Raw genomic sequence first — 24,446 nt, 5'->3', positions numbered from 1 at the left:
CTCCGGACAGCACTGCCCTGGGCAGCACCCTCCTGGACACGGGTCCAGCGGCGGCCATGGGAGGAACCTGTTCTCTCCAGGAGGGCTCGGTGCCTGCCCTAGGCGTACCCAGCGGCCTCCGGTGCCCCGTGCACGCCGGAGCTCCAGGCGGGGCCTCTCGCACGCGGACAGAGGGCTCCCGGAGCAGCGCCCGTGCCCACATGGCCCGGCCTGGAGGCGCGCCCAGCCGCTGCCAGGAAGGCTGGCCGTTTATCCCCGGAGCCGCCAGCAGGGAGCTCCCTTTCGGTTCGGCTCGCGCGGCTGCGGGGGGCGGCGCTGCGCTGCGCTGCGCCGCGCTGCGCTCCAGCCCGGACCGGGCCGGGGCCGCTGGATGCCGCGTCTCCGCTTCTGCTGCCTGCCGGGCGGGCTCCGGCGGCCGGTGAGCGCGGGGCGGCGGGGGCGGCCGCTCGGGGACCGCCCGGGCCCGGTGGGGCGGCGGGGCGGGCTCGGGCAGGGAAGGCGGGCGGGCGGCGGGGCCCGCCGGCTCCTCCTCCCCCACTGTCCCCTGGAAGCGGCGGCCCGGACTCCCGGCTCCGGTCCCCGGCTTCGCGGCGGGGCTCGGCGCCCAGGAACGGGGAACCGACCGGGAGGGGCGGGGAGGGGAGCTCTGGCCCCTTTGATCGGCTCCCGGGCGCGCGGAGGCAGGGCAGGGTGGCCCTCGGGTTGGGGGGGGAGGCGGAATTGAGGGCTTGGGGGAGACCAGGTGGCCCGGAGCTGCCGGTGGAGGCTGCAGCCTCCGGGATAGGGGGCTTCTCGGGGGCAGGCCCAGGCCCCCCAGACCGAGCGAGCGAAGGAGGCTCTGAGCGAAGCAGCGGGGAAGGCGAGCACCTCCACCGAGCCCTTTATCCCTCCCAGCGGCCTTCACCCTTTCACTGCCAGACCGACTGCGGGCTCCCTCTCAAAGGAGCAGCTGCTAGACAGCTGGCAAAACAATGGAGACCCCGCTTCCCCAGACCCCCTCCCCGGGGACAGAAGATGGGGGTGAGTGAATGGTAGGCTTTGGAGACTAGGAAGTGCTGGCTGCCCCCGGTGCCTGGGTGCCTGGTTGCTCACCTCACCTTTCCCTGCAAAGGGGTGGGGTGTGTGTGGGAAGGTCGGACAGCCTGCCCCAGGCCTCTGGGAGAGACTGCCCGGACGCCCCGCCCTGCTAACCTGTCATGCCAGTTGTTTCGCCAATGGGAAGGGGAGGTGGTAAGGTTAGCTGCTCCCCACCCCCGTGTTGGGGTGGGGAGCGGGTGCTGCTTGGTACCAAGCATGGTGAGGAGTGGGTCATGTTCCTGGCTGAGATAAGGCCTGCAGGGACATACCACACATGGGGCTTTGTTGGGGGAAGGGAGGGGGGAATGGGGATGTCACCCTTTTGCAAGGCACATGTGTCCTGCTGATTAGTTAGAAAGGCTGCCAGCCAGAATGAACGGGGCGGGGGCGGTGTGGAGAGAAGGATGGGGTTGGAGGAAGGCAGACAGTATGTTTTTTAAGTGGTGCTCCTTTTGCCTGGTCACTTGGCCCATGGGGCATGTGTTTGGCAGTGTCCTCTTGGTTTGTGTTTGTGTAGAGAGGCCCCGGGACAATGCTTCCTGGGAGGGGCTCTCCCTCCTAGTGCCTTCCTGCCCTCAGATGGACCCCCCAAATTGTGGAATCGGATTTCCTTCCCCCCTTCACCTGGCCAGTGGTTCAGGCTGGTTTGTGTGGGCTCATTTGTCTTTGGATTACCTGGCAAGTGTAGTGCTGAGGAGGCCTTGTAAATCCCCCCAAGGAGAGTGAACTGTCCGAAGTATGCATGCAGTGGGTCTGTGCTGGAAGGGAGGAAGGTCAACCAGCAGGTAAAGAGTGAGATCGCTTTAGCCAGACGTTGAATCCAGGCGGTCAGGCTGCCTTTCCATGTGCTTATGAGATCTGGAGCCCTTTTCTTGGGCAGGTTGGTTTCCTGTTGTCATGGCAATGGGCCAGGCCTTGTCTAACTTTCCCCACCCTTTTGGTTCAGAAGCTACTTTCTATTTGGGGATATTGAAAGTTGCTCTCCTGAGGTCTCTGGCTTCCTGACAGACCTCACTGGCTCTTTGTCAGTGGCCTGCCACCTCCTCAGCTTCCCCTCTGTCCTTTTGTGACGAGGGCTTTCCAGGAAACATCCTCCTGGTTGCTGGACATGGCTAATTATATATAGCCTGGGGTGTGCTTGTCCATTTGGGGTTGGGGACATTGGTGTGCTGGGGCAGGGGCCTCGATTCCAGGAAGGCGACAGGGGAAGCTATTGTGTTGGAGGGTTAGGACAATGAGAAGGGTCGCAGGTGGGGGCGGGTGGGATAGAGCGCTGGTGGTCACTTCCTTTGAAAGCTTTGAACTTTGAACCATTGATGACCTGGTTCCTGGCAGCTCTGAGAATCTCGTTTGTTTACGCTCTCCAGGCCTGGCTCAGGTGCCAGGGTGTGTGCCTGAAGGCTTCCTCGGGTGCCCCAGGCTCTCCTCAGAAGCCCTCACTGTGGATTGTGCCCTTCCTGACTTTCCTGCCCGGTCCCTCAGCCTCACTCCCTGGCAGCCCAGGGAAGCCAGCCTGGAGCCTGGAGCCCCCTTCACCGGCCCAGCTCCAGGCTGCTCATGAAGGGGTGCATGTGTCTTCAGAAATTGGGCCTGAAACCTCCAGGGTCCCCCAGAGGCAGGTCCCCGAAGGTGGACTGGGTGGGGCAGAAGCGAGGCTAGCGTGAAAAGGAGAATCCACCCACTCGGGTGGAGCAGGGAGTTGCTGGAATTCAGGAAACCTTGATCCACACTTTGTGTGTCACAGGTCTCCAGAGCAGCAGGGCGGTTCTGGTTCCTTCAAACTTGAGGTCTGTACTCCCGCCCCCCCCGAAGTGGACACCACGGACTGGACCTCCATCATCCGGGTCCGGTGAGCTGGGTCCTGCTGGTGGCTCTGGGCCGCAGGTCTCGTCCCAGGCCTCTCCTGGGTGTGGTGGGTAAATCTGAGGGGCTCTAGCCTGGTGTAGTTTAAAGGTTCAAGGGTGTGAGAGTGGTTCCCCCAGGACTGGGGCTGGGGGGCTTGATGGAGCTTTGAAGTTCTACCTTGGGTCAGGCTCGTGGGTGCTTGAGGATCTGCTCACTCTGCCCCCACCCCCATCACCATAGGTTAGGGTTAGGAGGGGCGGGGAGCAGAACTGGAAAGCCTCCACTCCTCTCCCTGCCTCTCTTTCCTTGAGTTGGGACCTGTGTGGCTTGTAAATTATCCATACTCCCTTGATGGTTCAAAGAGCTTACCGTCTGGCAGGACTTTAAACTGTGGACGAAGGTTTTTACAGGGCCCAGGGCCCTTTCTCTCTGCCAGGCACTTTACCATCACTTACAAGGGATTATTTATATTATTCTCGGAGATTCAGAGATGTTGGATGATGGGCTCAAGGTCACACAGCAAGCACAGGCAGAGCAGGATTAGAACCTTTGCAATTCAGAGTTGAACGGAGTACCTCTCCGTCAAAGGCAAGGGCTTGCGGCCAAGTCTGAAGTCTCAGGCCCACGGAGATTTTATAGTTGAAATAGCTGAGGCCTACAGAGGGGCAAAGACTTGCTCAAGGTCACACACAAGGGAGGGGGGAGTAGTGTTCCCTGAGTTCAGCGCCCAGCCAGCTGCGGCAAACGCCGCGGGGAGCCGAGGAGGTGCACCTGGAGGAGCAGCGGGGCACTCGGGCCGCGCCGCTGGCACGTCTCCCGCTGTCGTTCCTCCCGGGGCCTGCGGGATCCCTGCGTTCCGGGGGGAGACGGTATCGCGGCGGGAGGCACCGCGGGCCTGCGGCTGCCTGGAAATGCTCAGGGCCGCGGGTTCCGAGGGAGCGGGAGCCGGAGCCGGCGGGCGGGCTGATGTCATGTGAGAAGCGTGCAGTCGGAGCGAGCACACCTGGAGCCAGATAAGCACCGTGTGACCTGGCAGTGAGTCACGGGGTGCTGCGGAGCTCTTAGCGCGACCGGCCGGGTAGAGGCTCCGTGGCAGCGGCCGGCGTCACCCTGCGCTACTCGGTTGGGGCGGCCTCCCACTCGCCCTGCCCCGCCGCCGAGGCGGGTCAGGTGCCGCGCGAGCCCCGCCGGGTTGTCTTTGCAATCCTCCTTGCCGGGCTGGCGCCGAAAAAGGCCTCTGGGCTGTAGGAAACAGCCGCTTAGGGAGGTCAGAGGCCAAGGGAGAGAGGCCGGCTCTCTTGGGAAAGTATTTCCTTTGTATTTATTTATGAGTGTGGTCTGGGAGTGGGGTGTGGGGGACTGACCCTTTTTAGTGTCCACCCACAGCAGCCAAGTCTGGGCGCCTTGTCTTGGGATTCTAACGTTATAGTTTCCATTTCCTGGGGTTTCTACTTTGCCAGCTGCAGGGTGACCCATTTAAATCTGTCCCCTCTTAAAGCCACAAGACACTAGTAAGATCTATTTTAACCAAGTCCCCCAAGTCACTGAAACTTTTCCGAGGCATGAGATGGTAAGCCTTGAACCTGCCCATTGCAAACTTGGTTCACAGCTCTCATGCTAAATGGATTGTCAAGCCTTTCTTTTTTTCTTTTTCTTTCCTTCTTTTTAATCTTTAAAAATAGCACAATTGGCATATGCTGGGAAAAGGTTTAATTCCTAGGAAGTCTATTACATAAAAAGCTAAAGTGGTATTCCCCCTGTTTGCTCCAACTGCACGAAAACCCCAGATAAAGTTTTGTAATGGATATTATATATATCCATACATATGATGCCTATGATATATATTTATGATAGATTTATATATAACATTATATTACATGATACAATTTAATATAAATATAAATTTTTTTTCTGTAGGAAATAAAGAGCATACAGAAAAGTAGAAGAAATATTATATATAATCCCATTATCTAAAGTCCCTAGGCCTAGATACACACACACACACACACTAGCTAAATATTCTCATTGTAAAAAAATAGAACAATACAGATGAAACACAAATCTGCTTTGACTCTTCTAAAATCTGTCTCTTCCTGAAAGCATACATTTTTCTATGCATATGCAAATATTGCATATACATAATACATAATGCACATGCATATATGTGCACACATAAACATAGTTTTAAAAATATAAGATTTTAAAAATTAAATATTATCTGACAACTTGGGTTGTTTCACTTAACAGTATAGTATTGAGTCTTTCCAGGTTGGTGTATACAGATCTCCTTCATTCTTTTTTTTTTAATTTTTAAAAAGATTTTATTTATTTGACAGAGAGAGACACAAGCGAGAGAGGGAACATAAGCAGGGAGAGTGGGAGAGGGAGAAGCAGGCTTCCTGCCAAGCAGGGAGCCCGATGCGGGTCTCAACCCAGGATCCTGGGATCATGACCTGAGCAGAAGGCAGGTGCCTAATGACTGAACCACCTAGGCGCCCCTCCTTCATTCTTTTTAATAACTGCCCAGTTCTGTAATTTAGCTCTTCCTCCAGTGACGGACCTTTATATTGACAGAATTTTACAATTGCAAACAATGATGCAAAGATGAGCCATGTTTCTTGTGTGAACATATCTGTTGAGGTCCTGTATGTGGAATTGCCTAGAATATGTACATTAGAATATTTTCACAGATACCACCAACTTGCCCTCCCTACACCAATTTATACTCCCAACAACACACATGAGCTGCCCTGCTTCCTATCATCTATTTTCGCTTAATTTTTTTTTAAGATTTTATTTATTTATTTGACAGAGTGAGATCACAAGTAGGCAGAGAGGCAGGCGCAGAGAGAGAGAGGGAAGCAGGCTCCCCGCTGAGTAGAGAGCCCAACGTGGGACTCGATCCCACCCTGAGATCATGACCTGAGCCGAAGGCAGCGGCTTAACCCACTGAACCACCCAGGTGCCCCCCTATCATCTATTTGATTGATGTTACTAATAATGGTGGTTTTTACTAAACCGTTCAGTGAATCAGCAGTACACCTGATATATAGCTCTGTGTTCTTTCATGTGTGTGCAGATAAGACTGAGGCTGAAAATCTGTAAGTGTCTGTTGGCCATTCATATTTCAACAGCTATGAATTGCCTGTAGTTAGTCTTGGCAGTAGCTACCTGGGCCCTCTGGACTTGAACCAGTGTGATCTTGGCTTGGCCATGTGCTCATGGGATTGCCTTCACCTCTTTGGGCCATACTTTTTTCCATATACAAAGGTTCTGTCCAGCATTAAGGTTTATGTGTGGATTTATTCTAGTCACACTTGGGCTGAGGTGCACACTTTGTGGACATTATGCTGTTTGTCATCCCATTTAGATGATAAAAATGTGCCCTGCTGTGATTGGGTACTGTTCTCCAGGGCCTACTCTGGGCTGGGGTCATCTGGAGGGCTTATAGACCAATTTCATTCAGTTCCCAGCCGTATGTGGTAGGTGCTATTATTATCCCCATTTTACAAATGGGAAAACAGAGGCACAGAGGTGTGAAGTGGCGTTCCCAAGATTACATAGCTATTACCCTGGATTTGGTCCTAGGTTTGCTACCTGACATCTGAAGCCTTTCATGAGTTTCACTTATCTTTATTTATTGAATTTATTTTTTGAGGTGGGGGAGAGGCAGAGGGAGAGAGAAAATCTCAAGTAGGCTCCACACTGGACCCGGGGACATGACCTGGACACAGGGCTCCATCCCCCAACCCTGAGATCATGACCTGAGCCAAAATCAAGAGTCAGACACTTAACCAATGGAACCGCCCAGACCGGCGTATCTTGCCTCAAATACTTTAGTATACATATCATTAAGCAGACTTCAGTATTTGCTTACAGTTCTTTTTTCTTTTGAGTGAATACTTCACATAATGAAATGCACAAGTCTTTCTTTTTAAGATTTTTATTTATTTATTTGACAGAGAGATACAGAGCACAAGTAGACAGAGCAGTAGGTAGAGGGAGAGGGAGAAGCGGGCTCTCTGCTGAGCGGGGAGCCAGAAGTGGATCTCCATCCCAGAATCCTGGGATCATGACCTGAGCCGAAGGCAGACGCTTAACCGACTCAGCCACCCAGGCATCCCTGAAATGCACAGATCTTATGCACGCTATTTGGTAACTGTTGGCAGACATATACACCTGTCAACCCAAATCCCGATCAAGATAATTAAGGTAATATGAACATCACTCCAGAAAGTTCCCTCATGCCCTCTTCCAGGCAGTTCCCACCCCTACCCCCATCCTCACCATCCAGAGGTAATCAGGGTTCTGATTTTTTTTCACCATAGCTTATTTTTATCTATCCACATCTGTGGCTTACAGTGGCTTTACCTCCTTCCTGATAAACCCATCGTAACTCGAAAATACCATTAAGTCGAGAAGGCATTTAATCCACCTAACCTACCAAACATAGGTTAGCCTAGCCTCCCTGAAATGTGCTCAGAATACCTTCATCAGGCTACAGTTGGGCCTAATCATCCAGCACAAAGCCTATGTTACGATCAAGTATTGACTCTCTCATGTAATTGCTTGCACACTGCAGAAAGTGAAGACAGAATGGTACAGCACGGGTACAGAATGGCTGTCAGTGTATCAGTTGTTTACCCTTGTGATCACATGGCTGCCTGGGAGCTGCATCTTGCTGCCAGTCCCCAGCACCCCTAGGGAGCCTCTCACTGCATATTGCTACATCAGGACAAGATCCAGATTCAGAATGTGAAGAATGAGTTTTACTGAGTGCAAATTGCTTTCACACAGGCGTAGCGTCAAGTCAAAAAATTGGTAAGTCGAACCATTGTAAGTCAGGGACCATCTGTACTAGAACTTCGTATAAATAGTGCCATACTAGTATGTACTGTGTTGTCGGAGCCTTCTTTTGCTGTCATTTGACCCCCTGTTTTTGAGATTCATCCCTGTTGTGTGGATCAGTGATTGCTTCCTTTTGCTTGCTGTGTAGTATTCCTTTGTATGAATATGTAAATCGTTTCTCTGGTTGATGAACTGGTCGGTCTGTATTGGAGTCAAATGGTCCTTGCCCTCAAGATGCTTTCTTTTTTTTTTTTTTAAGATTTTATTTATTTATTTGACAGACAGAGATCACAAGTAGGCAGAGAGGCAGGCAGAGAGAGGGGAGGAAGGGAAACAGGCTCCCTGCTGAGCAGAGAGCCCAATGCGGGGCTTGATCCCAGCACCCTGGGACCAGGACCTGGGCTGAAGGCAGAGGCTTTAACCCGCTGAGCCACCCAGGCGCCCCCTTCAAGACGCTTTCTGTCCTAACGTCCTAAGGCCTCTGAGTTGACCAAGTGGATTGTACTTTGCAGTGATTTGGGGTACAGTGGGGTCACAATGATGTAGGTACAGACCCTAACTTATATGCATACCTTTCCTCCACATAAAATTAGGAAAGGCCCCCTGGAATAGGCTCGGGGGAAAAAGCCAGAGAAGGAGGTCAGAAAAACTGTAAGGTCCCCTTCATGGGACAGGGTAAGAGATGAAGGGGAGCCCAGAATGAAGAACGGCAAGGTGCTGATGTCATCGCTGCTGGAGTCTTTGGGCCCGGGGACAAGAGGTGCTGAAAAGTCCAAGGTCTACAAGAAGGTGGCAGAGCCCCAGGGCCCAGCAGAGTGGGCTCCGAGGAACAGAGGAGCGGCAGCACCTGTACTGGGGGTCTGACCCTGGACAGGGACGTCGCAGGTGGCTCTAGACAGGTGGCACAGGAGAAAACCCAGGCCACAGCCAGGCAGTTGTAGGGATGACAGGGGGGAAGGGGTACCTTGGGAGCCGTGTGCATGACTTTGGCAGGACAGGGGTGCTGAGGGGAGGCCTGAAATGGACTCAGTCTCCAGAGGCTCCAGGGTTGGGATGAGAGGGGTAACATCGGCAGCAAGTTAATAAACAACATGTGTCCACAAGGGACTTAGATAGTTGGAGTTTTCGGCTAGAAGAGACCTAGGTCATCCTGTCCAGCCTTGAGCAAAGTGACAGGCTGAAGGTCCCCTAGTGATCTGTTGGCAGATCTGGGCCTAGATAGCAAACCCGCTAACCTTCCTGGCCAGCGGCTACCGCCACCCCCACGCTGCTGCACTAGGGCTGACTGTGTGTGGTTCCTCTTCATCACAATGGCAGTGAGGGGCAAGCTTTTGCCAAGACCGGGATTTCCATGAAATTACTTCTCAGGGACCTTTCCAGCCCAAAGATTCTAGAATTCTGGGGCCTGTTGTCCGTTGATACTGCTCAGATGTCTAGTCCCCACCTCGCAAAGAGTCAACATTGGGTAAGGATTACAGAGTAAGAATTGAAGACCAAAAGAGGTGTCTTGCTGGGATAGCGTGGGTAGGCAGTTGGGTTCTCATGGTTGGGCTGAAGCTGAGGCCAGCGGACACATTTGTCCCCTTCCAGTCCCCAAGGTGGGTTTCTTTCTTCATTTCCCACATGAGTGCCTTTGGAGCCATCTTCTAAATCAGTCCTTTTTTTAAAGAGAGAGAGAGAGAGTGGGGGTGGGGTAGGTAGAGGGAGAGGAAGAAAGAAACTCTTAAGCAATCTCCATGCTGAGCCTGGAACCTGACACAGGACTCCTTCCCACAACCCTGAGATCATGACCTGAGCTGAAATCAAGAGTCGGATGCTTTACCAACTGAGCCACCCAGGCACCCCTAAATCAGCCTTTGAAGACAGTGTAGGTAGTGTTGGGTGGGGGCAGTGACCACCAGAAGATCCCACGTTCTGTTATATGGTAGGTCTGTGCCCCACCCCATCAGTATTCAGGAGAAAAGAGAGACAGACTCCCTGGGTCAAAAGAGAGCCCTGAAGAGGGTAGCCCCCCCATCCCAAATCAGCCCAGACTCAGCTGGACAGGGCTGCCCCTGGCTTCGCACTTCCAGGACCCCAGACTTCCCGTCTTCCTCTCCCAGGAACTGTGTGCATGGAGCATTTTGAACCAAAAAGTCCAGAGGGAACTTTGTTCTACTAGGTAGAAATAGGTCAGGGGGGCAAGGGGTGCCTGCTGGGCCCACAGGGAGCTAGTAACTGGGCCAGATTCCCCACCTCTTTGGATATGCTCTACAATTAAAGATTTTTCTAGAATTGCACTGCCCAGGTCAATAGCCAGTAGCTGTTGAATACTCGAAATATAGTTATTCTGAATTAAGATGTGCTCTGAGTGTAGAAATCACATGGGACATTGCAGCCTTCTTATGGAAAAGAGAATGTAAAATATCTCGATAATTTTCATGTAGATTACATGACACCATCTTGGATATATTTATATGAAAGTATATCATTAAAGCTAATTTCACCTGTTTCTTCTTACCTTTTTTAGTGTGGCTGCTAGGAAATTTTAAGTCACACCTGGGACTTGAATCATATTTCTGTGATGAGCACTGCTCTGGGAAGGATACATTGATCTCTCAGGAACCTTATGGATCAGGGGAGGAGGCAATTAGCCAGAGCCACCAGGACCCTTGGGAGTCCCTGGCCTTGATGTCCCCCTAGGCATTGTATCAGGGGTAGGGCTCCCTCTCAGTAGGTTGGGGAGCCCAGAGGGCCTTGCTTGGTTGTGGCGGTGGGGTACACGGACAGGAAAGGCCTCTCCGGGGCCTCACAGAAGGTCATTGCTGGAAGAAGTGAGCTCGTTGGTCATGTGTCTGGAACTTGGAGGGGGAGGCCTTCCTGGAGAAAGAAAAAAATTGCACTTAATTTCTAATTAGGTGGCATGGCCTACTTCTACTCCTTGTTCCCGGCTGGTTAGAACGTGTTCGCTGGCTTGCAACTCCACCCCACCAGGTCTTTCTCAGTCCTGTCCCCAGTCGGGTGCCCGCCGTGGGTGCAGGTGTCCCCGAGCTGGCTTGTCTCTTGGGCTGCCACAACTTTCTTCCCAAGGCTATATTTAGTTGTTGGTCTGGGGAAAGGATGTGAGTTTTTCAGGATCCTGTTTATCCAGCAGACCCAACCCCCCCACCTCTCAGCTGTCTGTCCTCTGTCCAGTCTGGAACTTCCCCTTCCCTCCCTGCTTCACTTGGGGCGCCATGGGCCCAGAGAGAAAACGGTATTTGCCGCCGACTAGCCAGGTGACAGCTAACATGTACTTAATTTTCTGCGCCCTGTTCTCTCATTTGTAGAGATAATGACACCTGCCTTGCGGGGAGGCTGCGAGGCTCAAATGAGAGTGTGGTCACGCGCCCGGCAGCTGGAAATCACAAAATAAGGGTTGGCGCTCTGAGCCTCTCTGTCAGGCAGTGGCTAAGGTGGCTTTTGTGTCCCTTTCCTTCTTCCTTTGTGTTGAATCTTGAGTCGGGCCCCAGGTCGGCTTGATGGCACCATCCTGCCAGGAGGTCTGAGCTCCGGGAGCCACCTCGGTGCACACCTATCAGGGATGAAAGGCGATGACAGGCTCTGGAGTCTGCATTTTTACAACCCTTATCGAAACCTCAAGTTTCCTTATTTGTAAAATGGGGGTAATCGCAGACCTTCCCGTAGCAGTGCTGTGAGGATTAACTTAACAGAGACGGTATTGTATCAAGCCAAGCACCTGGCACAGAGTGAGCCCGCTCTCAGTGAGGGGGAGCCGGGCTCATTAGTTCGCCTTGTCTGGACTAGAGACACGGGAAGAGGCTCTGCTCGAATAATCACTCTCTCTCTCTTCTACTTCTGTTTGCAGCAGCAAGGTGGGGTACAAGGGCCCTGTTCTAAGCACCCGTAATCCTCCGGGGGTGCCCCCCCAAAGCAACACCCCACCATGTTTAACCTCATGAAGAAAGACAAGGACAAAGATGGTGGGCGGAAGGAGAAGAAGGAGAAGAAGGAGAAGAAGGAGCGGATGTCGGCGGCGGAGCTGAGGAGCCTGGAGGAGATGAGCCTGCGTCGCGGCTTCTTCAACCTGAACCGCTCCTCCAAACGTGAGTCCAAGACACGCTTGGAAATCTCCAACCCCATCCCCATCAAGGTGGCCAGCGGCTCCGACCTGCACCTGACGGACATCGACTCCGACAGCAACAGAGGCAGCGTCATCCTGGACTCGGGCCACCTGAGCACCGCCAGCTCAAGCGATGACCTCAAGGGTGAGGAAGGCAGCTTCCGGGGCTCGGTGCTGCAGCGGGCAGCCAAGTTCGGCTCCCTGGCCAAGCAGAACTCACAGATGATCGTCAAGCGCTTCTCCTTCTCCCAGCGGAGCCGGGATGAGAGCGCCTCAGAGACCTCCACCCCTTCCGAGCACTCTGCCGCCCCATCCCCGCAAGTGGAGGTGAGGACCCTCGAGGGACAGCTGGTGCAGCATCCTGGCTCTGGCCTCACTCGGCCAGGGCCCCGGTCACGGGTCCCGGAGCTGGTGACGAAAAGGTTCCCGGCTGACCTGCGCTTGCCCCCCGTGGTGCCCTTGCCACCGCCCGCCCTCCGGGAGCTGGAGCTGCAGCGGAGGCCCACTGGAGACTTCGGCTTTTCCCTGCGCCGCACGACCGTGCTGGATCGGGGCCCCGAGGGCCAGGTCTACCGGAGGGTGGTTCACTTCGCTGAGCCCGGCGCGGGCACCAAGGACCTGGCCCTGGGGTTGGTGCCGGGTGACCGGTTGGTGGAGATTAATGGGCACAATGTGGAGAGCAAGTCCAGGGATGAGATCGTGGAGATGATCCGGCAGTCTGGGGACAGCGTGCGGCTCAAGGTGCAGCCCATCCCGGAGCTCAGCGAGCTGAGCCGGAGCTGGTTGCGGAGCGGAGACGGACCCCGCAGGGAGCCAGTTGATGTGAGTGTCCTCCTGTGCAGCTGGGCGGGAGCCAGGATTGGGAACTGTACTTGGGTGGATTACTGGGGTACCCAGGAGCTGTGAAGTTGCGCCACTTCTTGGCCCCAGGGACAACTTACCTGGCCTGCAGGGCAGAACCACCTTAGCATGGGGTGGTCCATGGGGATATAGGCTTCAGGAGACAAGGGTGAAGGCTTTGGGTACCTTGTTTCCTGAGCCCTAAATCAGGGCACGGAGGCTCACACGGGTCACTTCAGATGAGAGATAGTCTGGACTACTAGTCCAGCCTGGCATCTGGACAAAAAGAGAGGAGTCCCATCTTTGGGCATTAGACTTGAAAGAAAAAGATGACTTACTTCAAATCAGGGCTGTCTTGGAACATCTAGGCTATGCGGCTGTTCTGCGAGCTCTTGGGTAAGATGACTTCGGGCCTCCTTTTGCCCTTAAATGAGGAGCTGAATAGGAGGTAGGTTGCAGAGACAAGCAGGGGCCAGATCACGAAGGACATTATAAGTCACGATAGGAGTTTAGATTTTTGTCGCAATGAAACAGGACCGTTGTGGGGTTTGAAGAAGGGGAGTGACTGGACCTGATTGATCCAGATCACCTGGGTTCTGAGAGTCTTTATTACCTCTCCTGGAGGAAGAAAACACCCCCAGAAACGTAACAGGTATCAAGCCCACAGAAATAGTATGACCTGAGTGTCCCTGAGACCCCAGCCTTTATCTGGCCCACACGAAACAGCAGCGGAGGGGGTGACGCAGGAGCGGAAAAGACTTAGTCTCTGTATGAGAGGGTCTCCAGGGGGACAGTGATCTCAAACCCAGGGGTCTTTCAATAGGGTGGCTATGTATCAGTTTGAAGTGTTCCACTGGAGACAGAACGGGAAGGACAGGTTGGCCTCTGGCCATCCCTGTCTCCCAGCTGTGGGTTTTAGCATTGCCCAGATCTGGTCCAGTGCACAGCCTGGCCAGGACCTGTCAGCACTAAGTGACCGACCAGATGCGTCAAAGTCAGAAGTAGGAGGAAACGCTCAGGAAGCAGCCAGAGTCCTGATGTGAGCTTTCTCCCCGGGAGGGGAAACGGATACTCAGATGGCAGCTCAGCTGAGCAGCATGGAGGGCCTGGAGGGCCTGGGAGCCGCAGGGTCAGAGTCTGGCAGGAAGCACTGGAGGTGGGTTCCAGACCTTCCTTTATTCTGGGCCCGGCGGAGCTCAGGCAGTTTTGCTAGTCAGGAAGGGGTAGTGAGTGGGAGGGAGCCTGGTGTGGAAACCAGGGAAGGACCTGGACTCATTCATTCCAGAAACTCACACAGAGCACGTACTGTGTGCCAGTCACCAGACTAGACTGAGCTCAGGGAACCACAGTGTGGCAGGAGCAGTCTTTATACCTAGAACCAGAGCCCATACCATGTCGCCGTGTCTGTCTACTTTCTCCTAGGCTGACGTTATTTTTAACAGATGGAATTTTCTTCTTCAAGAATGAATCCCCTGGGGGGGTTGTTGCCAGTTCCCTGCTGAACCACAGCACAGGCCTCTGTGGGGCCCTGGGCCTGGCATCCCAGATGCTATTTTGTTTTCTCTTTATAGCCTAGGGATCATCTTGGCATCTCGTATTTCTCAGCCACTCTCCCTTCCCAATGAGCGGCTGCTCCCCCATCCCTGGGGAAGGGGGTGTTCCGGCTTCGGAGGCCCCGGTAGATTCCCCAGTACCGCCGGAGCTGGCATCCCAGAGATGCTGGCTTGCTTCAGCCCCCGTGGGGTAAGCCCAGCGGTGCCTAGAGGACTTCTTCCCCAGGCTGATGCCTAGGGGAATCCAGCAGGGGCCACACAGCAAACTCTAAACTCATGAGTCTCTGAGAACCATGTGAGAGGACAGTGAGAAGCACAGGGCTGAGGAAGCCCCGCATCTGTCCCTCCCTGGCAGGTGGTGGGGACTCAGGCCACCGCAGGGAGGAGCAGAGCAGGCCCGGCCTCCTGGCCTCCCGGGACAGACCCAGAGCTGGTGTGGGAGTGCCGCGGCCACCACAGTGGCTCTTCTCCTCCTCCTCCTCCTCCGTATCCTCCTCTTCCTCCCACTCCCGCTCCGGCTCCTTTCCTTGGCAGCCGTTCTAAGCTCAGCTCCTTGCCAAGAAGAGTCTTCCCACTTCCCCGAGGCTCCTGGGTGGGGTACTCTGACAACTCTGGCCCCGCGAGGACGGCTCCCGGCAGCCACCCTGCCCATCAGGCCATCCATCAACGGTGTCCACACATGGCCCGTCCCCAGGGAGCGCCGAGGGAACCGGCCGGCCATCTGTTCTCTCTCTGCACACAGATGGAGACCAGGCGTCATGGCTCCTCTCCATGGCCTGTTCAGAAGGCCCCAGGGAGAGACAGCCCCTCGGGTTTCCTTCTCACAAGAATGCTTGGCTCACACCTCCATGTGTCCCTGTAGCTGCCAGCAAGGTTCCACTGGGAGTAGGGGTGAGCCACAGCAGGGGGATAGACATGGAGCCCTGATAGAGATCCCTCAGCAGGCCTGGGACAAGCAGCGCTCCTCCCCCCATCTAGTCTTCCCCTCCACTCGTTAAACAGACATGCGTCAAGCACCCACGGTGAGCTAGATCTGGGGAGCTGGCAGCAAGCCGCACGTAGCCCCAGGCCCCTCAGAACTCATGGTCTAGCGGAAGAGACGGTCAAGAAGCAGGGGATGTCAGTGTTGTTTGAGAAGCTCCGCAACAGGGGCCAGTACGGGGTCCCAGGGAGCACGGAGGAGGGACCGGAAGGCCAGTCTTGGGAGTGATCCCAGGGAAAGCTGCCATCTGGGTGGGAGATGAATGCAGGGGAGGCAGGAGGAAGGGGAAGGCTGTGAGAGACACATACCAAGGCCTAGGGGTTGGAGAGAGAATGACATATCTGGGGGGGATAAGGCTGGGGGACAGCGTGTGGGGAATGAGGACTGAGAGAAGCAGCAGGCAGGGGACAGGTCACAAAGGCCCTTGTGAACCAGCCTAGGGAATGTGAACTTCAACCGAAGCGCGAGAAGATCTTTAATCAGGAAGTGGTGGGAACGGATTTTAGGAAATCTCGCTAGCTACTCCTGGAGAATGCTTTTGGGTGTAGCAAGGGCAGCCTTGGGGGAAATAGTGAGGGCCCTGTCATTGTCATCCTAGAGGGATGGAGGCCCGCACTTAGGTGGAGCAGCGGAGATGGAGAGAGATCTCGGACCTGACTGACTGGTGTGGGGGAGAGAGGAGAGGAGAGCCAAATGGGATGTCAGCTTTGGAGGAAGATGCTAAGTTCCTTCCTTGGCTCCTCAGGGAAAGCATTTTAGGGTATTTGGTTTTGGATCAGTTACTTTTAAATTTTCTAAAGACAAAGCGTTCCCCGAGTCTGGCGAGATGAAAGAGAGTGTTGGTACAGACAAGGATCTGAAAACCCCAGCAGGATCAAAATTCTTTTCTCCTGCTCCATGAATCTGAGTGGGAAAGTCAAGGGCCCACTGAGAAGGACAAGGGCCCAGGAGGGTGGAGAGCTGCTCCCTTCTGTTTGTATCTTCAGCGGGCCCATTGCAGGGAGTAGGGGTGTAGGATGTTTCTGCCAAGCTCAGAAAAGCCCACCTGCTTACCCCCAGCTGATGTCGTTGTCCCTCTGCCACCAAGAGCCAGGGGAGCTAGCCCCCAAGGGGGCTCCACCCAGAAAGGACTGCTTCCCTGAGATTCCGAAGTTGTGGTGGGAGGGGTGAGGTGGGGATTTCCAACAAGGCACCCGCCCCCTGCAGTCAGGCCTGCTTCCTCGGGCTCTGTATGGAGCTGTCAGGCATTTCCCAGAGATCTGTGATATGGTTTCTTCTCCGCTTGGATCGTGGAGTTTCTACTCAAAGGTTCTAGGGCTACGAGGTTCCTTAAGAGGTTCTCATGTCTGTAAGCCAGTCACCTGCTTACGTAGACATGTGTAAACCACCTTTCGTAGATTTTGGGAGGTAGTAAATGCCTAGGATGATGGTTAGTACCTTTCCCTCTGCCTGGCCTCTGAAGCCATCAAGGGAAGGTAATTTTGCTGCTTCCTTAATTAACCCATCATGCTGTGCTTTCCTGTCTTTGTTCCTGGTAGGGTTTTCTTTCTAAGGGGAACTCATGATGCCTTTGTTCCAACCCTTTCCCTGTAGCCCTGTCCTCAGAAACACCCAGCTGAAGGAAGAGCTGTGATGCTGGGTGCTCCCTAGATTTTTCTAGCATCTCAGGCCTACCGATGGGACACAATGGCCTGAAAGGTGACTGGCGGGTCGGGGTTGCCTGCATCTGGGAGAAGGGCAGGGGTCCCTCTGCCAAGAAAGCCCTAAACCCCTGGGCAATAGCTGTATGAGCCTCACCAACCTCGTCCCCTGGCCCCCGGGGACTTTCAGGAGGAGGGTACCAAGGAGAGACAGAAAATTGTCCTGGCCCAGGTCTGCCAGGCCAGTGGGCTGTCCCTGGGGCTTCTGGTCATGGTGTTGCTGCCAGGTGCTGCCTGGGCTCAGTGTTCTAGAACACCTCTGTTCCTAGAGTCACTCCAGATGATCCTTGGAGGGGTTTGGGTTTTGCTTGTTTGTTTGCTTGTTTGAAACAGAAAATTCCTCGTTTTGTGCCAAAGCTTTAGGCACTTCTATCATCAGTCTTGCCATGGGAGAGCTCTGGCTTGGGGCCTCAGAGTAGAACCCACACCCAGTTCTTTTGGTGATTCGGTAGCTGGAGAGCTGGTGGGTGAAAGGTCTTTGGGAGCATTTTGGCGGTTATCTATCCTAGATTAGTCGGGTGCATGGGACCAACGGGAGAGCCTGGTGGACAGGGTCATGTCTATTCCGCTAGGTCTCCCTTCTTTCTCAGAGGCACATTCTGCTTTCTTCCCGACGAGCTGCCGGACAAACTATAGCCCCAGAGTGCCCTGGCCACCCTGTCCGTGGGTGGTGGCACAGTGCCCAGGCCGCATTGAGCTGGCTGTGGGTGCATGTCATGGTCATTGGTTGCTTTCCCCAGCACTGCTTGGAGCCCTGGTGTGGGGGCAGGGCCTTGGTTTGAGGTGGCCCACACTGGCCCCATTCAGCCCTGGCCAGGGCACCCACCCCTGCCCCACCCCTCCCCGGGGCCCACCCTGCTACCCCCTGGCCACCCGGTCCTCTGCTCCCTTCTAATCTCTTATTTACGTTGAAATGGTTCTGGAAAATACCAGATATGCAAACACCCAGACTGGGGGTGGGTGAGGAGTGGGGTGAAGGGGGGCGTGTGGCGGGTGGGAACACAAGTATTTTAAAAATGCTGCAGATCGCTACAGCGTTTCCCAGAAACCACAAGCACGCGGTCTGCCTGCCAGCAGCGCTCCCCGCCACCCCAACACCGCTGAGCTGCTGGGCTCTCCTCACCCGCCTTAGCTGGAGGTGGAGAGTAGTGTCAGTGGGGGTAGGGGGCCAGTGACCCAGCTGGGGAGGGGGCTCCCCCCCACCCCACCCCACCCCCCCCCCGGGCCTGCCTGGCGCCTCCATTGTCAGTCCTGGGCAGCGCAGGCGGATGTGCCCCAGGCTTCCAGCAGCACTGTGGGCGCCCACCGTGCCAGACAGGCGCTGGGAAGGAGTGGTGTCTTCATGGCCCCCCACCTCCTGCTGTGCAGTTTGGTTGGGGGGGATGGGGGGAGCTGGGGGGAGAGCCCAGCTCAGAGTCCCGCGTGGTGTTTGGCAGCCGCTTCTGTTCCGTTAAATACAGGGGACAGTGTCAGCAAAGCTCATGTTTTCAGCTGTTGCCTCTAGTTTGGTTGGGAAACTATTTCCTCAGACCTGGGTCCCCGCTCTGGCTGCCTTGATCTCCCGCCATGGGTTTCTCAGAATCAGGGCACAACATTCTTCCCCCCGCACGGGCTCACCCCGGCCGCTTTGCACTGACTGGGAGGGGGGTGGGGGGGTCGGCAGGGAGGGAAGCAGGTAGGGTGTTCGTCCCAGCGGCGGGTGGCACATGGCACGGTCGTGTTCCCAGGTGGTGGTTAACTGATCTGGTAAAGATTCCCCAGAACAGAAATGCCCCGGGGGCCGGTCACGAGAGGGGACAGCTGGGATGAGGATGGTGGCCAGTGTTCACTCTACGTTAGGCACCGCTCTAGCTGTTTTACACATACTAACTCATTTAAAGTGCTCAACAACCCTTTGCAGCGGGTCATGCAATCATCTCTATTTCACAGCGAGGATACCAGATCACCGAGCGGTTAAGGATAAAAGTCTGTGGCCGAAGGTTTCAAGGCGATTTAAAGTCCCTTGTCGGGAGTTGAATTTAGGATATCAGCTCCTTGCCCTTCATGAGTGCGCTGTATAGGGCAGGGGAACGCAGTATCTGGGTATCCTCATAAATCCACCGGCGAGCCCAGGCCTACGTCCTCTTGGCCCCTATCGGCCTCTCCTCCAGAAGGGGAGGGAAGCGAGGAGTGATTGGCCGTTCTTGCTGTTGCTCTGTGGATTGTGAGCCACAGGACGGTGAGACTGTCTTTCCAGAAGTTTAGCCAGAGGAAGCGAGCCCACACGGCAGCAGGTGGGATTTCATCGGGTGGGAGCTGGGAGAGGGACTGGGATGCTGGCCCGTTTGGCCCTTACCGACACGTTAGTACGGACATCTGCAGTACTTTGGGGTAGCGGGACCCCCCAGAGCGTCACTTCTGATGGAAGGCAGGTCTTCTCCTGTCCCATGGGGGCTGCACGCTCTTGCTTCCTGGGGCTCACTGTGGGGGAAAGGTGAGGAGCACAGGCCTGGCAGAGGGCCTTGCAGGTGGTGGGTGTGCAACAAAGAGTTCTCATTGGCTTCTACCATGGAGTCCCTGCTGTTCCTTCTGTATGTCATGCTTTTCCTTGCCCATCCTCTTGCCCTCATAGGCACTGGCCCCGGTTTGAACGTCACTTCCTCAAGGGAAGCCTTCCCTGACCTCTGAGTGGTCACCTCCTCCTCCTTCATCACAGTCATCAAGATTGTCATTTGTTGGTCACCTCATTTCTCCGTGCTGAAGGGCTTTGTGAGAGTTGTGGGATGTTTGTTGAAGGAAAGAAGATGGTTCTGTGCTCAGGAACTGGTTTCCCATTCTCTCTGCATGGTTTTCCTCATTTACCTCAGTTTTGGTTCCTAGAACCCTTTCCCCCCCTCTGCCCCACCCACCCTGACTCGCCTTGGTGACTTGTCCATAGTATCTGTCCCACCTTCACCCCCGGACTCCGCTTCTTCTGTCCCTGGGCACTCAGCAGCCCCCACAGGAATGGAGGAGACAGAGACTCTAGGCGTCCAGGAGCAGGTTGCAGGATGGTCTGCCTCCTGGCCCCGCATTGGTGTCTTTGGAAAGGCATAGGCTTGGATGAGTAGCAGATTTGGGGTTTTATGGGGGTCATATAGCGTGCAGCCCAGGGAACCTGGGAGCAATGTCCTTGGCGTCCTGGCTGCAGGTCTCTGAGCGGGGAGGATGTGGCCCAGCAGGGCTCATGGCTCCCTCTCTCCTTCGGCTGCTTTGCCCGCTCTGCCTGCGTGCTGGAATGTCAGCAGGCTGGGAATTTTCACAGGAAGGATTTTTCCCAGTCAGAGCAACAGATTCCAGCTGGAGCCCGGGGACAGCTCCCACATGGGCAGTTGGCTGCCAGACAGGGCCAGGGTCCATGCTAGGCCACCCCACCTGCTCTGCTCTTGGAGCCAAGGCCCCATTGCCACCCTCCACGGGAAATGCAAACATCTGTCTCTCCACTGGGTCAGGTGGAACCTGGAACTCAGGAGAGGCAATGGGAGGCCTTGGGCATCAGAAGTTCCCCCTTGGGGAGGAAACAACGTGGCTGGCCATATCCCACAAGCCTCACTTCCTCCCTGGGTGAGTGAGTCAGGAAGGGGAGCTACCTTGGATTCCATCCTCAGGTGGGGCTGTGGCTGCCAGACCCAGGTTCTCTGGGTGGGGGCTACCCAGCCTGGGCAGGAGGTGGCCCTGGAGAGTTTGTCACCCTTATCTGTCCCCTCTCAATGGGTCCCACCATGTCTCCAGGGCCTGGTGGCCTCTCTGAGTGACCCTTTCCGGCCTCTGTGCCCTCTGCCCCTTGATCTCAGTTCCACTGGCCCCGCCCTTCCACTCCCATTTCTGCGAGGAGCTGACTCACTTCCTCTCTCCCTCCCCAGCTTCTCTCACTGCCAGGCCCTATGGGTACAGGGTACCCACAGGGAGGGGGGTTTCTCACAGGGTGCCTCCTAGGCTCCTTTTCCTGACGGTCAGACCGAGGCTGCCCCTGGTTCTGGGCAGAAGAGGGCTAGGAGATGGAGTGGGCAGTGGGGGGCATGGCTCTGGGCTGTAGGAAGGCCAGATATAAGTGGCCCCGGAACCTTAGCGCAATCGAGGTTGGATGTCAGGAGGCCGTGGAGAGCGCCAGCCCCATGTCACCCTTTGGGCTCAGTTCCGTGGAGGAGAAAAGCTGAAGATGCCATCCCTGTGACCAGGAGGCCTGTGTTTTCCCCAGAACAGAAGACATCTGCAGAGGGATCGATCTCAGCCCAGGGTGGCATGGGCTAGAGGCCAAGCAGTGACGGCACTGTCAGGCAGCATGAGATGGTCGTGACTCTCTGTGACACCCCATTTCGTGCCCAGCCCCATCTCATCATGGAGAACGTGTCTGCAGATCCCAGCGGTGCCTTCCAGGGTCTGATACTGTCTCCCTGTCGATTCTTCCTGCTGGGAGCCCTAGTCCTGCCTCTCCTGGCCCCCGCCTCTCTCCTCCGTGGGTTGGTCTAGTTCTGGAGCCCACTGCAGAAGCTGGCTTAGAACAGTAGAAGGTTTCCCCCGCGAGTGGCTGGCATCATCTAGCTTGCCGTCCTTGAAGCTGTTGAGGTTGGGGAAGCCTGTGGTTTTAGACACTGGGGACTCAGCTTGTGCTGGGCCTGGCATGGCCTGGGATCCGCCCCTTCAGGGGGCCTAGGTTAGCTAAAGGGCACAGATACCCGGTAAGGGCGAGTCCCCATTTTTCTTGGCCATGCAGCAAGTTCAGTAGATGCTGAAGGGAAACTGGGCCTACCGCTGAGAAGCCTGGGGGACTGCTGTGGGCTGTCTTCCTAAAATCAAGCAACCGGCAAACATTCCTGTTCCCCTTCACACAGGTGGCCTGCCGTGATCCAGATCCTGGCCTCAGGATTTCTGGACTGTGACAGGTGTTCTCTTGTTTAAATGAGGTAGGGGGTGGCAGGCTAGAATGAGGCCTAGGTGTGGCTAAGGTGAGGGGTACTTGCCTGACCTCCCCACCCAGGGTACTCTAATCCTCTCTGGCGGGAGGTCCACCACCCCCCACAGGCATGCAGGTGCCTGTCTGCGTTCCTCTTCTAGAGTTTCTTTATTGCTCCCTGCCACCGGCCATCACTACCTGGCCTTGACCTGTAGCTCAGAACCAGGCTCTGGGACAGGATACCCAGTTTGGAAATGGCTTGGGACACACATGCATGCACACACACACATACCTATCCTACAAAATTTAAGCCAGGTGTCTTTTTCTCTCAGACTCTTCCGAAGAATTTCTGCCACCGGCTTCAAATCCTTCTAACCGGCCTTCCCCTTCTCTGTCCAGACCAGAGGATGTGGTCTCCAGGGCAGGGCATGGCAGAGTTTTCTGGCTCCCAGCAAGGGCCTTGCATCTTCCTTAACACACCAGTTCTCAGGTCTCTCTCCTGTGCCTTTGAAAGAGGGACCCATGCCATAAAGGGTCCCCTCTTCTCCCTCCCTACTCATTCTCTTCGAAAATCCCCAAGCTGTAGATTTTGTTGTTGCTATAGAAACAGATGCTTGGCAAATAGGAAGTTGGATGGAAGGGCTGGTTTGGGCTGTAGGAACTGCTTTCAGCTCATTCGGGGAGGAGGAGGAGGAGGCAGGCAGCACAGGGGAAAAGGCCCACAATTCGGAAGAATGCAGATGGTGGTGTTATTAGTACATTGGGGTATATTGGGTACAACATGGATGCTGGAGCTGGACTCCTGGGTTCAAATCCTGACTCTGCTGCTTCCTAGCTGTGTGACCTTGGGCAAATAATTTAATTTCTCTGTGTTTACCTTTCCTCATCGTAAAATAATAATAATACTTTCTTACAGGGTGGTTTTAAGGATTAAATGAATCAGTGCCCGCGAATCACTTAGAATGGCATTACCCTCATCATTAATCTGTCTGTAAGGTGCTGGGAGGTACTTGGTGCCCGGGAACTTGATGGGCCATCTGCCCAGGAATGCCACAGGCCTGCTAATGACTCAGCTCTGCTGCTGGTGGGGGGCGGGTTAGGGGGCCGTGCAGGACACTTTACTCTTGTCCCTAGAATGATGCTTTTCCCCAAAAGGCCCTCTGGGTAAAGACAGGGAAATAAGACCCAGGTTGGTCCCCGTGTTTACTCAGGGCTGCATGACGGCCTCATGAGTTTGTCCAGACTAGTCTGTAGTTCGATGCGTCTTTAAAATTGTGCTCCTTTTCCCATGACTGCCTCCATTCGGGTTCTTGGCCAATGCCAACAACTTTGGAATACTAGGCTTCTTTCTACCTACTTGTTTTCCAGTGGAAAAGACTCTGTACTTTTTCGTGGTCTCTCTACAACGTCTTTTGTTTCTTCATGCCTGTCTTGCTTCTGGATTAGGGCTAGGATTAGTGTAGGCCAGAACAGAGAGGCAGCCCCGACCGTACCCATTCCTGGGCCTGTTTTCTGCTTTACATATGAGCTTGCCCCGACACACCCACTTGGATTTTCTAAGTCCTGTGGCAAAACCTTTCATATGAAGCACCTGGGAGAAACTAGTGGCTGTCAGATCTGTGTCCTTTCTGTTCGCTTGTTCCTCCATGGATCCTGGGCTGGGAAAGCTTGTTCCGGCCTCTCTAGCATGGCGAGTGTGCCCCGAAGTCCTTTCTCCACCATGTCCTCCTCCCCCTCTTCCTCATTTGGTTCATCTAGCGAGTGACGCAGGGAGGTGGCCAGTTACGGTTCCCATTTGCCCCGTGGGCAGAACTCCTGGCATGCTGCTCAGAATAAGGCTTTATTGGCCTTATTTGCCCTTGACAGTTCAGGGTTCTGCTGGGACATCTCTCTCTGGGAGCCCTAACATCAGATGAGTCCGGCAGCCCGTGGTGTGGGGAAGCCCTCAGGCCACTACATTCCAGATGTCTTATCCATGCCTGGTCCAGAGACGCTGCAGAAACAAGGAACAATTGTGTGGCACTCAGGGGCTTTCTCCCAGGCCTGGGATGCCTTGGAGTGGGGGCTGGCTTCCATTCAGCTTTGCCTTTTCAGCCCCTCTACATCTGGCTTCTGCTCGCTGGCTAGTTGTTCAACTGTGGCTCAGTGGTGTCCTCCTCCCCCATGTCTTTCTGAGGCCTTAGGGGTCAAGGCAAGGCACAAGGGGACAGGAGCCTCAGCAGACTCTGGGGCAGGGGGTGGGAGAGAACAGCAGGGTGCCAGCGGCAACACCTGAGGGAGTCTTTGGCAAGGATGACCAGGGCCCGCTGAAAAGAGGACTCTCTGGATCAGAGCTGTCCAGTAGGACGCTCTGCCAAGACGGGAATGTTCCATAGTCTCTCCTTTCCAACTTGGTATCCATTAGCCATATGTGGCTACTGAGCACTTGACATGTGGCTGGCACGACTGAGGAACTGAATCTTTTTTTTTTTTAGTTGCTTTAATTTAATCCAAAGTATGCCCATTGTTTCGATTAAACTTAAATTTAAGTAGCCAGCCATGGCTAGTGCCTACTGCATTGAACAGTGCAGCTCCAGATAGCTCCCAG

At 54.9% G+C, this 24,446-nt stretch overlaps 1 protein-coding gene across 18 annotated transcripts in view; it reads left to right on the top strand.

Annotated features, from left to right (window-relative positions):
- Positions 1-291: 291 nt before the first annotated feature.
- Positions 292-24,446, top strand: part of MYO18A (myosin XVIIIA) — a 94,667-nt gene continuing 70,512 nt past the window's right edge. For 15 of the 18 annotated variants that reach the window (XM_045984517.1, XM_045984520.1, XM_045984516.1 and 12 more), the window contains exons 1-2: positions 2,822-2,926; positions 11,618-12,694. In XM_045984517.1, coding sequence (XP_045840473.1) covers positions 11,696-12,694 — 999 coding nt within the window. In that variant the 5' untranslated portion in view covers positions 2,822-2,926; positions 11,618-11,695. Of the gene's footprint in view, positions 419-2,821; positions 2,927-11,617; positions 12,695-24,446 lie in introns of those variants that run through there. The other 3 variants (XM_045984514.1, XM_045984513.1, XM_045984515.1) reach the window with 3 other exon arrangements.

Source organism: Meles meles, chromosome 18 (genome assembly GCF_922984935.1).
Source record: "Meles meles chromosome 18, mMelMel3.1 paternal haplotype, whole genome shotgun sequence".
Taxonomy (NCBI): Eukaryota; Metazoa; Chordata; class Mammalia; order Carnivora; family Mustelidae; genus Meles; species Meles meles.
Note: the sequence above shows the minus strand (reverse complement) of the source record. Positions and strands in the feature narration are given on the sequence as shown.